The 12,870-nt window shown below is 38.8% G+C and overlaps 1 protein-coding gene across 2 annotated transcripts in view; it reads left to right on the forward strand.

Annotated features, from left to right (window-relative positions):
• dennd1b (DENN/MADD domain containing 1B) overlaps positions 1–12,870 on the forward strand; it is a 99,634-nt gene that overhangs the window by 44,421 nt on the left and 42,343 nt on the right. The window contains exons 6-10 of one of the 2 annotated variants that reach the window (XM_077226663.1): positions 3,089–3,158; positions 6,380–6,460; positions 6,968–7,027; positions 8,866–8,919; positions 9,288–9,398. In XM_077226663.1, coding sequence (XP_077082778.1) covers positions 3,089–3,158; positions 6,380–6,460; positions 6,968–7,027; positions 8,866–8,919; positions 9,288–9,398 — 376 coding nt within the window. The remainder of the gene's footprint in view (positions 1–3,088; positions 3,159–6,379; positions 6,461–6,967; positions 7,028–8,865; positions 8,920–9,287; positions 9,399–12,870) is intronic. The other variant, XM_077226664.1, reaches the window with a different exon arrangement.

The raw sequence follows: 12,870 nt of genomic DNA on the forward strand, positions 1-12,870 counted from the left end.
CTAAAAACTGCTCAACTTATTTTGATATATGTGGTCATAACTTATTAATCATATAATTTTTTACAGTGCAGTTGCAGGATTTTATTTAAGTTTCAGCTCAGTAGAAGTACTTAAGTAGCTCTCACTTAATTCTTAAAAATACAAATTCATCTTTTCTAACTGTGTCATGACCTACACATTCTCTCATTCATTGGTGGTCAGTTTCTGTCTCTCTTTTTTTCCAGCTATCAAACCATTTGCTCAAGCTTATCTGATGCTTCTGGCTGTGGAAGCAAGGAGCTCGAGTTTGTTAGGGATTGCCAGTAAGCCACAGATAAGTTGGTTTACTCTCCAAGTACACACGGCGCTAGAGAACCTAAAAGGGCCGATGAGATTGGCTCGTCTCAGCATGATGAATGTTCCTCTATCAGAGGATTTGCCGAATACAAACAGATTTTTACTTACTAGCTGTGAAGAGATTGGGCTGGGGTGTCGTGCTCCCCTCAGCCTATTTAATAAAAAAAAGAAAAATGTTAAAACAAAAGCAAAATAGACTGCTTCTGCTTTATGACTTAAAATAAAAAATGAATCCAGATTTTTATGAAAGGTATTCCTTCCTGGATAGCTTCATCAACGCGAGTCTGCTGCTTATAGAGCAGTGATTTATTTGACTTTAATACAAAAGATTTACATGCTCTCATTTAAGAGTATAATGAGTGTTTGTGCTCTCCAAGGCCTGCCGTGCTTTTCTGACAAGGAGAGGCTCCCGTTTAAATCCCCTTCACATGTGAAAAATGAAGGATTAGCATCCAGGAGCCTCGCATTTTAAACAAAGAGTGAGCAAGAGAGAGATAATGATTTTTTTCTTTGTTGTGCAATGCAGCTTGAGGAAGGTGTCGGTCAATTACAATCTTTCAAACAACGCGTCATGCTAACCAAAACACCGCAATCCGGGCCATGGATCATTTTTCTCGCCCGTCTGCAATTTGCATAGACTCATTTAATTTCGAATAGTGTGACCTGGTTTGCGAACATCGTCATGCACGTCAAAATATTGGCATGTTAAGAGATGATTGTTTTAGGTTAATGGTCACCCAGACTTGAAACTCTCACGCTTGAGCGCACGTCCCTGGGAACGGCGTGCCACTGGCCCCTTTCTACGCATTCGGCAATATGAAAATTTGCATTAGATACACTTAGTTGTGTTTTTTGTTGTCTGTTAATTCCAGTCTGCTGGAGAGCTCACTGACCCATGGAAGGATATAAAGGGGAAGAAAAAAACTCTAATCAAGACACTGCGTGCTCTGTGGGTCAGCTGAGATCAGACGATATGAAACCTTTTTTTGCTTTTTCTTCTTCAAAAAGTACTGCATTCCCAGTCATCCATTAATTCAAGCTTCTTCTTTACCTAAATCGTAGCCAATTAAACCAATCAAGCAGTAGCGACAAACAAAAGTCAAAGCTCTGCGTTGGAAAAGAATAGCTGATGTAATCGCTCTCGGTTAAGTGTGAGATTTTAGACCGAGTCGAAATGCATGTTGTAATCACGCCCACATACCGGGAAAGGAAAAGTCAGAGCCCGCTAGCAGGCCGCATTTTTTCACTAGATTGCATAACAAAATAAATGGTGTGTGTGTTCTTGCAACCTTCAAGCCAAAACAACACATTGGCCGCGTTCCATCTTTAAAGGCCTGTCAACTTTGCCAAGATTCTGTCAGGCTGCAACACACAATGTTGCAGATACTCTTGGCTAGCCATTGTGTGATTAGTTAATACACATTGATAGGGTGTGAGTTGTTTTTTTTACTCCTGCTGGGGAATTAATTTTGAAGAAGAAGGAAAAAAAGGAGAGTAGTGACATATGTAGTGACTTAATGTACGACAGTGAGGTTCAGGTTGTGCATCTGGGCGCAGCATGCTTGTAAACCATCCCATCCCTGGTTTATTACAGGCTACAGTGGTCCAGTCATGTTTTTGTTGAAGAAACCAAATACTTTTATTTAGCCCGCTCCGTGGCTGGAATTTTTAAAATGCAAGTGTCAGCGAGTACCAAGAATGTGATAATAAGGTTCACTTTAGCTGAAAATGCTAAAGGAAGTCTTAACACCGTGTCTAGAACAAACGCGAGCGGTGCGACGCGATAAAAGCAAGTAGAACCCATTATAATTTTTTTTTTTTACAATTAATCAATTAAACAATTAAAGTTTTTGTTTACATAATATGTGTGTATATATATATATATATATATATATATATATATATATATTTTATATATATGTGTGTGTGTCTGTTAATATATACATATACACACACACACACATATATGTAATAATTATACACACATTATATATAAACAAAGAGTTTTATATTAGATGCGATTAATCACATTTAATCGATTTGACGGCACTCATATTTTGATGTTATAGATCGCTGGTGTATTGGGACTACATTGAATTTGATTTAAATGTGTTTTGATTTAAATTTCCCCTCGAGAAAATCCTTATCAGGTGTGCTATGTCATACGACTAATTGTTTGCAGTTAAAGGACTCTGAGTGTGTTATGTCATCACACCCTGATGAAGGTGTTTTAGCCGCTATGCATTGGTGTGCGCATATATGTGTATGTTTTAAAATGTTATGGTCATGAATAAATAAATGCTTTTTATATATTTTTTCAAGGCTGAGTGCCTTGGCCTCTTATGATTTTTGCAAGTTAAACTATCACCCATCCAAAGAGAACCGAGATACAGACTTTATACCCCAGTAGCACTTTTTGCATATTTTGTTCTAAGAACCCATTATAATCTGTGATGCTGTCTACACTGGATGCGGCGCGACGTGACAAATCCCTGACAATAAACTGATTCCCCGTTCTAATTTCGGACATACTAGTACTCTTTGCGCTTCTGACATGAAAAACAAATGGATTTGCACCGGTCGCTTTGTCGCGTCTGGTGTAGACATGGTGTAAATGTGAGGAAGTATCAGCTGATTTTGTAAAATTCGATACACCCTTTTGAATGGGGCTACAGCGATGTTTATAGCTTTTTCTTTGTATAGTATTCTGTAATAGTTGTGTAATGTATGTTTTTCCTTCTTTTTTTGACAGCTATCTCCCGTGGTTTGAGATTTACTATAAGCTGCTAAATACCTTTGCAGACTACTTATCAAAACACCAGGTAAGTTAAGGGAAATCTCAAACTTCAACACTATAACAATACACAGGAATGTTTTTTGTTGTTGTTTTTTTGTTGCATTGTATCTGATAATTTATGGAAAATTGTTCATTAAAAAAGTTGATATATGAATTCGCATTTAATGCATATTTTTAACTACAGACTTACTTTAAAACACAAAGTCGTCAACTTGTCTTCAAATGAGAAATATGAAACTTCACTGCAACTTTCAATGAACACATTTATACATTATCACATTTAATGCAGTTGAATTAAACTGGCAAACTTTTTAAAACTTATTGAAACATTAGATAAGGTAAGGAAAGACTTGAGCAAAAAGGTCAGGGGAAAAATAGCAAAATTTTAATACATAAGAATGGTTTTATGAAATATTTACATAAAAACTCACATTAAATGTCATTTATATATATATATATATATATATCTTAGGTAAGTAAAGAGACATCTTCAGTCTCTCGTTAAATTTTCAGAATGTAAACAGATCAAACAGTATCTGAAAGTTTAGTAATGCTGAACTGTAAACATTTGTAACTGTAAAAAAAAAAAAAGTTTTTTCATGTGGCTGATTGCGCCTAGTCGGACCCCCTATTGAGCAAACTGCTAATGTCACAAACAGCATCGAAATTACCCACGTTCCTGCCATCCAGCTTGTGAGCCAAAAGTGCCACTGCAAAGATAAACTTGAGTTTTTTTTTTTTTTTTGCAAAGACAAAGGAGAAAGGAAAACGTCATCTATAATCCATCTCAGCGAAACAGGCACAGTTGGTTGGTTGCGCTTTGCTTTGCAGTGTTGTTGACATTTAACAGACCGAGCATCGAACAGGAAGTCAGTCCTTATGATATACGGGAAAACAAATTGTCAGGAAATACACTGTGCCAAATCAGTTTTTTTTTCTCAGTTTCTGAAAGTTTCACAGCAGTAGGAGATGAAGAAAAGTTTGAATTAGGAAAAGGGGATGAAAATATTAAGCTAACATCAAATGAAAAACAGAGTTTGTGTAGAGCCAGCGAGTAACTGAAGTGCTCAGCGTTTCACTATCAGTCTCTTATCGTTCAGTTATGTGTAACGGAGCCGCTGAAAGAGAAGTGAAGAAGACCAAGCCTCCACTACACAAACAAATCATGGGCTAAGTACACTGGGACTCACAGGGGTCAGGAATTAAGCCGTAAGTTGCTCTGTGTCATCGACCCATTGCACTAACAAAAGTATCCTTTTTTTTTTCTTTAAACCCCAAAGAAAATAGTTTCCCCCCATTCTCCAAATTCCATGTTGTTCATTATGTAAAGTACATTCTTTCTTTTTTTAAATTTAAGGCATTTAGCAGATTTGCAACTTTCAAAGACCTTTAGCTTCCCAGATTGAATGGATGCAATTCAGAATGTTTTATTTTGGGGAAAAAGGTGCTGTCTGTACGAATAAGTTCTTAATACAAATAAACACAGTACACATAATGCAAACACAAAAAAACAAAAACAAAATAGAGAGAATATATTTGTAAGCAGTACACATAGCGTATTCATCAGTGCAACAATTTATTTCAAAATGATTATTTAATTTGCATTAAATGCGGCAATTTAGGCAAGAATAGTTTTAGGAAGTATGTACACACATTTTCATTGTGTGACAATTTTATGTGAAAATTTGTTTATGTACTATTTATGCATTAAATGCAACAATTTATAAAGAACCGTTTTTATGAATGATTTGCACAGAAATTTATGTAAGAATGGTTTCATGAAAGATTTACTCATACATTTTAAATAGTTTTTATGTACAATTTAGACAGAAATGTGCATTATGACAATTTATATAAGAAAATGTTTACGTATTTGCACAGATATTTGCAGTAAATGCAGCAATTTATGTAAGAATGGTTTCATGAAAGATTTAAACATATTTGAAATGAAAATTGTTTTTATGTACAATTTAGACAGAAATTTGCATTAAATGCGACAATTTATACAAGAACGTTTTTACTAATTATTTGCACAGAAATGTGCAGTAAATGCAGCAATTTATGTAATAATGTTTTCAAGAGTTACTCATAAATTTTAAATTATTTTATTTTTTACAATGCTACAGTTAACATAAGAACAGTTTTACCAAACTGTTTTCACCAAAATGTGCATTAAATGCAACAGTTTCCGTTATGAGTCGTCTTTAGGAAACGTGAGCACAACAAATGAGTCAAATTCATTAATAAAACTATTCTCAAGTAATTTGTAGCTTTTAATTCAATTTAGTACAGTCTACATAAATGTGTTGTGCACAGTGGTTTTACAAATTGCATTTGCATTGAATGTGACTGATTATTTTTTCTGATGATTGTATTTTATAACAAATCAGATTATTTTGACCGTGTTTGGCAGTCCTTTTTCGACATTTTACTCATTTTCTCCCTTACAAACTGTCCAACAAAAGCTAAACTCTAGGACGCGTAAATGAATTCTTTGAGCAAGCAAGCATGATCGGTTTGACTTTTGGCGTTCCGTTCCGCGTGAGGCAGCGTTGACTGACGAGGAAGGACAAGAGCGATGAAGGTTTATGGCGAGGGTAAATGAAGTGTTTCCTCAGGCTGTGTTACTGACCATGCGTGTGAGCATCCAGGCTCTCGTGACAGCAGCTCACACACCCCCGCACACACATATGTACAAACACACGGCAATATACGCTGCAAGCACTGGCCACATAGCTAATCTGGGAACTTGCTTACAAGGAAAGGCCTTTTCTAAATATGTGCCTAACTATTCGATGTCAGACTTTGTTTTAACAGCAGCAGCATCGCTATTCTATAGCAAGTTTGAGAGGGTAAATTGCACTCTTGTCATAAAAGCTCGTAAAAGCTCAGCGTTGTAATCCTGAGGCCTGTTTTGTGGCAAAGCTTTTCTCCAATGGCTTCTTAAAGCCGCCCGCTCTGAGCAAGGACCTTTGGTTAATTACGAACAGCCAATGTTTGCCATAAATCATCCTCAGAATAATAAGCGTCTGCCGCAGCCTAGCTTACCGTCTTTTAACCTCAGGATCGCTTGTTAAATGTGTGTCAGTCGGATATATTTCTCTTCCGTAGACCGCTGTAGGAAAACTTAAATCATAGAATCTCTTTGCAGTTTGCGTTTTTTTTTCTTCTTTTGTGCACATTTGGTTGTGCATTTTTCTTGTTTGTTTGGTTTTCAGTAGCCTTTTGTTTTGTTTTTTCTCACAGGAAGATGACTTGAACGACATGTTGGAAACACTGCACAACCACCCTGTGCCAAAGCCGAATACGCCAGTAAATCTGAGTGTGGTAGGTACTGGGGAGGAATAACGGTTTGTTTAGAAACAGAAGTGGGACCGCCGGCCTTTTGCTCTGATAAGAGACGGCTGGACAACGTTAAACCTAATGACCACTTTTGCAAATCATCAAATCCAGCAGCAACCATTGGTTAACACAGCCGCCAGTCAATGACAGACTATATCTATCTATCTATCTGTCTATCTATCTATCTGTCTATCTATCTATCTATCTATCTATCTATCTATCTATCTATCTATCTATCTATCTATCTATCTATCTATCTATCTATCTATCTATCTATCTATCTATCTATCTATCTATCTATCTATCTATCTATCTATCTATCTATCTATCTATATATCCATCCATCCATCCATCCCTCCATCCATTCAATTTCTATGTCAATATTTTGCAGTCTGTGTTAGTTTTTTTGCAGTCTCTGTCTGTCTATATGTATGTTTATATGTTTGATCTCTCCATCTAATCCATCTATATTCTTTCCTTCATTTTTGCAAGAGCAACCACTTACATTTTGCCTATGGGCAAATAGTGCAAGATCCAGGAAGCAGACAGTCGGTGAGTGGGGATAGAATGTGCTGAAGGAAAAGGGATGAAGAGAGAGAGAGAATGGGGCAGTTTTGCAATTTGGAGCCGTTGGCCTAATCACATGGGAGACAGCTTTCCAATTTTGCCAAATAATCCATCTCTATTCTTTTTATAAAATATGCCAAAAACCCATCCTGGGTCTTGTTGTCAGTTCGTTTTTTTCTTGTCTGGAAAACAATCAAACTTGCTAAATGAATCCTGCTCTTCCATTCTGCTGAATTCTCTTTTCATATATCAAACTTTCTTTTCTTTTTTTTTTAAGCAAAAGGCATTTATGCTCAAGAAATCTCATTGATGCTCTGCCCATTAGCCTACATAAAAAAAACACCCTTGAATATCTGCTCGACAGCATTGTATTTTAACATCATGCTGTTTTATTTTTTCAGGCATTAACACTTTATAATATCTTCCTAAAATGTTGTATATATATAAGAAATATGTATTTTGAAGCTTTATTTAGACGCATCAGAGCAAAAATATTCAATGTGTGTGTATACATACAGTATATGTCCCAAAAAACATTCATTTATCACACTATATTAAATACAATAAGTTGACATCACTAGATATTAAGCTTGCTATTATTCAGCATCAGTTATCATGAATTTGACCTTAGCCTACAATCTAAAACATCAGGTCATCCAAAGGGGTTTCTTGGAGTTGCCCGTACCGTCTTCCAGCCGGTGGTGGGTTCACTAATCACCGTTATGTTCTGCTTTAACATGTCTGAAGTTAAAATGATTAACAGAATGAAAACTTTTGGAATTTGGGAAAGAGGGTCTTGGTGATAGGAGAGGTTTGAATCAGCACTGTGTGGGGAGTAATATTTCAATCAGACGTGTGTGTGTGTGTGCTGAGGAGTGGTGTTGGGTGCAGGGTCTGGGATTCTGATCACATTACAGGGAGCAGCAGGCAGAGCGTGGTGATAACAAGCGCTCTGATAATGTGTGATTTTTATAAACACGGCTGCAAAGTGTTGGCCACCGCCAGCTGGAACTGTAGTCCACGACATGGAGGGCAGTCAGCTGCTCGGTATGGGAAAATAAACACATGTCAGCACATGAAGAAGAGAACTTGGTCACTCTGCTATATTGATATCTTCAAACTGTTTATTTTCGTACGATTATAGCAAAAGTACTCTGGACACACACATAGAGCACAGATAAATTCTTTTGACATTGCACAGCACTTGGTTTGATTGCTCGAGTCATGTGATCACAGCGTCCAAGATAAATAGTTTACATCTTTTGAGTATTAGCGGATGCTAGTTGCACTTGCATTTGTTTGTGGAACATACGCGAAGGCAGCAAAAGTTGAACCTATGTGTTGAGCAACAGATGGGTACTCTTTACGCACAACGAATCGCGACCCAGCATTGGGAAAGAGCGGAGCGCTCCACACATGCAAACAAAAAGTGCTAAAGTTAGCAGGCAGCGTGGGATCTTTGCTTCAGAGCCTTTTTGATCCAGACATTAAACTTGCTCGCCTGTTCAAACGTACGCCTGGCAGACCCCTCTGATACTGTCAGAACAGAGCAGTTGGCTTTTGTACCTTAATAAAGACATTCTCTCCGATGCGGGGAGCCTCCTCCGGTAGTGTCCACAGGGGATCGTCGTTTGTTGACTTCATGTATCCGTCTCTGTTGTCTGTATGTATGATGTTAACAAGCTTAGACACAGTTCAGGCCAATCGTGGTTTATTTATTGGTTGTGGAACAGACAGTAAGTTAAAGTGTCTATAAACACTAAATACTGGATGGTTGCAAAATGGTGACCTTTTCTTCATCTTTTCTTGTCTGTTTTCTGCAGCATTCATACTTCATAGCTCCTGACATTAATGGACTCCCCACCATTCCTGAAAGTGTGAGTATGTTTAACCCAGTTACAAATACAGAGGCCCCCAAAATAAAGCAACACTTAATGTACAGTATGAATTTCATTGCACTTCATATTAAATCAAGTGACTATGAGAAAAATGAAGCAAATCATGAAGCAAAAAATAAAATAAACCAAAACATGAAATGAAATGATAAAAAGCAGGAAAAAAAAAAATAAACCCCTGGTTTCACCAACAAGGCTACTTAAATGTTCTAGTTGAACTAAGGCCTAATCCTTAATCTAAGCCCTGTCTGTGAAACCAGGCCTAAATATATCTAATTACATTCATACATTTTTAGGTGTGATGTGGTGTCCAAATGCGTCTTAATCAACATAATTTTTTCTCCTCCTAGAGAAATGTAACTGAGTACTTTGTAGCAGTGGATGTGAACAACATGTTGCACCTCTACGCCAGCATGCTGCATGAGCGACGCATCATCATTACCTCAAGCAAGCTTAGCACTGTGAGTTTCTGCTGTTGATCTCATTTACACATCAGACAGCTTTCTTCTTACTTAAAAAATATTAATATGTTGTTTTTATACAATAATTTAAAATAGGTCTTTTGGGAAAAAATGCATGTAAATAAATGTTTTATTGTATATGTTTCCAATTAACATGATGTGTGATTGAATCATTTGTTGTATGTTCCCCCCCCCCCCCACCCCCCCACAAGACTTGAAGGTGGAAGATGCAGAATCATAGACTGTATTATGTAGATCTTATCTAGGGCTGGGCATCGTCAACTCCCTCATGCACATCATAATAAAAGAGTTATGTAGATGACCTGTTTCTCATTAATTGAACTTTAGATAAAAAATTATCTAAAACGTAAAGAAAAAAAATACTGTACACTGATTCAGCTCTCACTGTTTTGCCATTTTGGGTATTTCACTGGGCTTATGGTCAGTCAAGTCTGTTAGCTTTAAATTATCACTTATTGGATCCCTGACTCTTTCACATATTTTCTTTCTGGCTCTTCTTGCCTGAAAAAGGGAGTGGGTGCTTATCGCATGGGGGAGGACGATGGTCCAAACTTTCACGACAGTTGGAGAAGCGGCGAGTGATGTCATTCGCTCCCTATCTTGCTCCGATTCCCCCCTAGAGCATCTGCGGTGCGCTCGCAGACAGTGCCGGAACTGAGGGGCTCCCCTTGGACCCTCTGGCTCCGGAGGAGACTGTCGGAATGACCCTATCCACAGAGTATTTCACTCCTCCGGGCTGCCGCCTTCATTCCGTGTGCTCACTGACACGAAGGGTTAGAATGTGCAAATCATTAGTGTCTTGGGAAAATTGTTTTTTTTTTACTATCTCATAACAAGATTTACTGTTTTGCGGAATGGGAGCATGAGCGACCTTGAGTTTATTAAAGTAATATGCCAAAAGAGTTACTAGGAAGACTTGTGATATTAAGGTTCCACCTCAGCGAAGACTTTCATCATCTCAAATCCGGAAACCATCCGTCGTTTTCTCTAGAGCTTTGGGAGTTCCAAGCAACTATAGGAAGACACACACACACAGCCAATTTTGCCAAAATTTCATAGACGCAAATGCAGACATATGGCCAATTTCTGAAATGTTTTGAGAGGGCATATGGCAGTGTCCAGGGTGTGGTCAGCCTACCGCTACAATTTCTCTAGCCAGCTAACGGGATAAAGAAAGAGAAGGAAAGAGGAAGAGAGGGAATCCATTATGTATGCTGCCAGTGGACCCTGAGTGTAAGGGCCCCCAGTGAACCTGCTGTGTCAGTCTAGCAGAACATGGCCGCACACTTGCCTGTATTGGAAAGCAAAGGAATAAATCATGATCTAACAACAATGCATCAGTTGACTTATTGCTGTTTTGTGACCAGAGGTAAGGAGTACCACTGTTTTAAAACCATGTCGCAGGCTCCGGGAGGCAGCCGCCCATGCAGTCTTGTCATATGCCAGTATAATTGTGCTGCATCAGGATCCCTCTAACTAGTCAACTGGGAGGCCCTGGCGCGTTTCATCTGCGAGCCCCCCTCGGCTGGCCCCGAGTCTTGACAGCCGCCTTCTCATCATGCTGTCAGTGGTATGCTAACAAGACCCGATCCTGTCTTGGCCTGTGGTGCTAGCCACTGAGGTTCCTTTCGGCCTCACACTCTCCGCTTTTTTACTCTCTACTCAGCAATGCCGTCTTATTTTCATTCCTTCTTCAAGCATCTCTCTTACCACACCTTTAATAGACATTTTACCTTCCTCCGGCACTTCCTGTTCTCTTCTTTGTGATATTGTGTTGCAGTGGGAGGTGGATTAGTGGTGGTTGGCGCCCTGCGCCCTACCTCTACCTTTTCTTTTTTTTAATGCCACCGCCTTGTTAGCAATACACCTGTGTCGGCGCCCCGCTCAGAGCCGTGCGTTTGTCAACAGGAGGGGAGAGCGAGGCTTGGTAATTGGGAAACAAGGAGAGGGCCAGGGGAGAGAAGTCTCGCAGGTAGCAGGAGTCAGCGCAGACTGCGGCGCTGTCACCCTTGTCAGGGGGAATCGCACCTCTAGTCTCCAGTCTGCCCCAATCACAGATTCCACTGTGAGCTTTGTTGTGCTTATCAAAGAACGGGACCTTTTTTTTTTTTGGTCTTTGTCTATTCTTGGCGAAGTTGCCATGGATATTTTTGAATCCCAGCTTCTCCCTAGATGTAGGGAATATGTTCGTCAACTTGTTTACATAGACAGGGTTCACTGGAAAGGTGTTACAAAGCATATCTTTATACTTCATCTGTGGAATATATCTCAGCAAGGCAAAATGGTACAAATGTACTCCTAGAGAAGAGTGTGAATGTGGTTTGATTGTGAAGTGAGAGTTATGTGACTGTCACCTGATTGGGCAAATCCAGAGTTCGCTGAGCAAAGATGGCAAAATACTTCTATTTCCTTTCCTGAAAGGTGCAGATCTATTTCTAGGTCTTCTAGCACATGAGTAGAAATTGTTATATGGTTTGGTCTTTCATCTTTTGCCTCGTCATCTTTTTAATAAACAGGGTAATTAATGAATTCGTAAACGAATCAGTGCAGCCTTGAGTGTCATGGTTTTTTTATGTAATATCAAAGGATAGGGTCGCATATACAATAGAGTTAGGATCTGAGGTGGGGAGTTAACATTTCAGTTTCGACCAAGCGATGATCAGCTTGAAATATTAGCCTATAACTAGTAATTTGTGTGATAATTTCATTTCATTTTGGCATATATTTTATATAAAACTGATAGGGGTGTAACGATTCACTCGTTTTCTCGATGCATCGATTACAAATCCTGACGATGCATATGCATCGATCTTGAAACATGTATTTTGAATCGTGAATCGTTTCTTTCGGTCAATAATCGATTTAAAATGCTAAGAATCGAATAATTTGCGATTCTATAGCGATTCAGTGCTTTACAATATGTAAACATTAAATGACTACATGCGCAAATTAATGGAGGCGTTACTTGTGCGACGTCATTTGGCGTCCTCCCAGCTCTCATTCACAGATACTCGTTGCACTCTTTAACATCTTTCACTGGATTTCGCTCACGCTCGGTCCTGTATAGCTCTCATCTACAGATGTTTGAGCAGTCCATGTTTGAGCTCTCCTCAGGACAGCCACTGATGTTCCCATGAGCAGATGACAGCTCTCTATCGAGAAAGCAAGTCTTGAGTCAAACCGCTCAAGCCATTGATACAGCTGCCATGTCATTGCGCGGGCACTGCTATGAAACAATGCGTTCGTTGCGTGGAAACGTCGCCGTTATTTTCTTTAAGATAAGATACTGAAGTTTTATGGAAATGGGTCATACCCGTCCTGAGCAGCTGAAGTAAAACCCCACTTATTCAAGGTGCGCATTTATTACATGGAAAGAGCAGACGCAAATAGACCTAAAATACACACGCTTCCTATGAATCATGAATGAAATTTAACTTTATGCCATTAAACT

This window comes from Siphateles boraxobius, unplaced genomic scaffold, assembly GCF_051911475.1.
Source record: "Siphateles boraxobius isolate OS27281-9 unplaced genomic scaffold, OSU_SipBor_1 13, whole genome shotgun sequence".
NCBI lineage: Eukaryota > Metazoa > Chordata > Actinopteri > Cypriniformes > Leuciscidae > Siphateles > Siphateles boraxobius.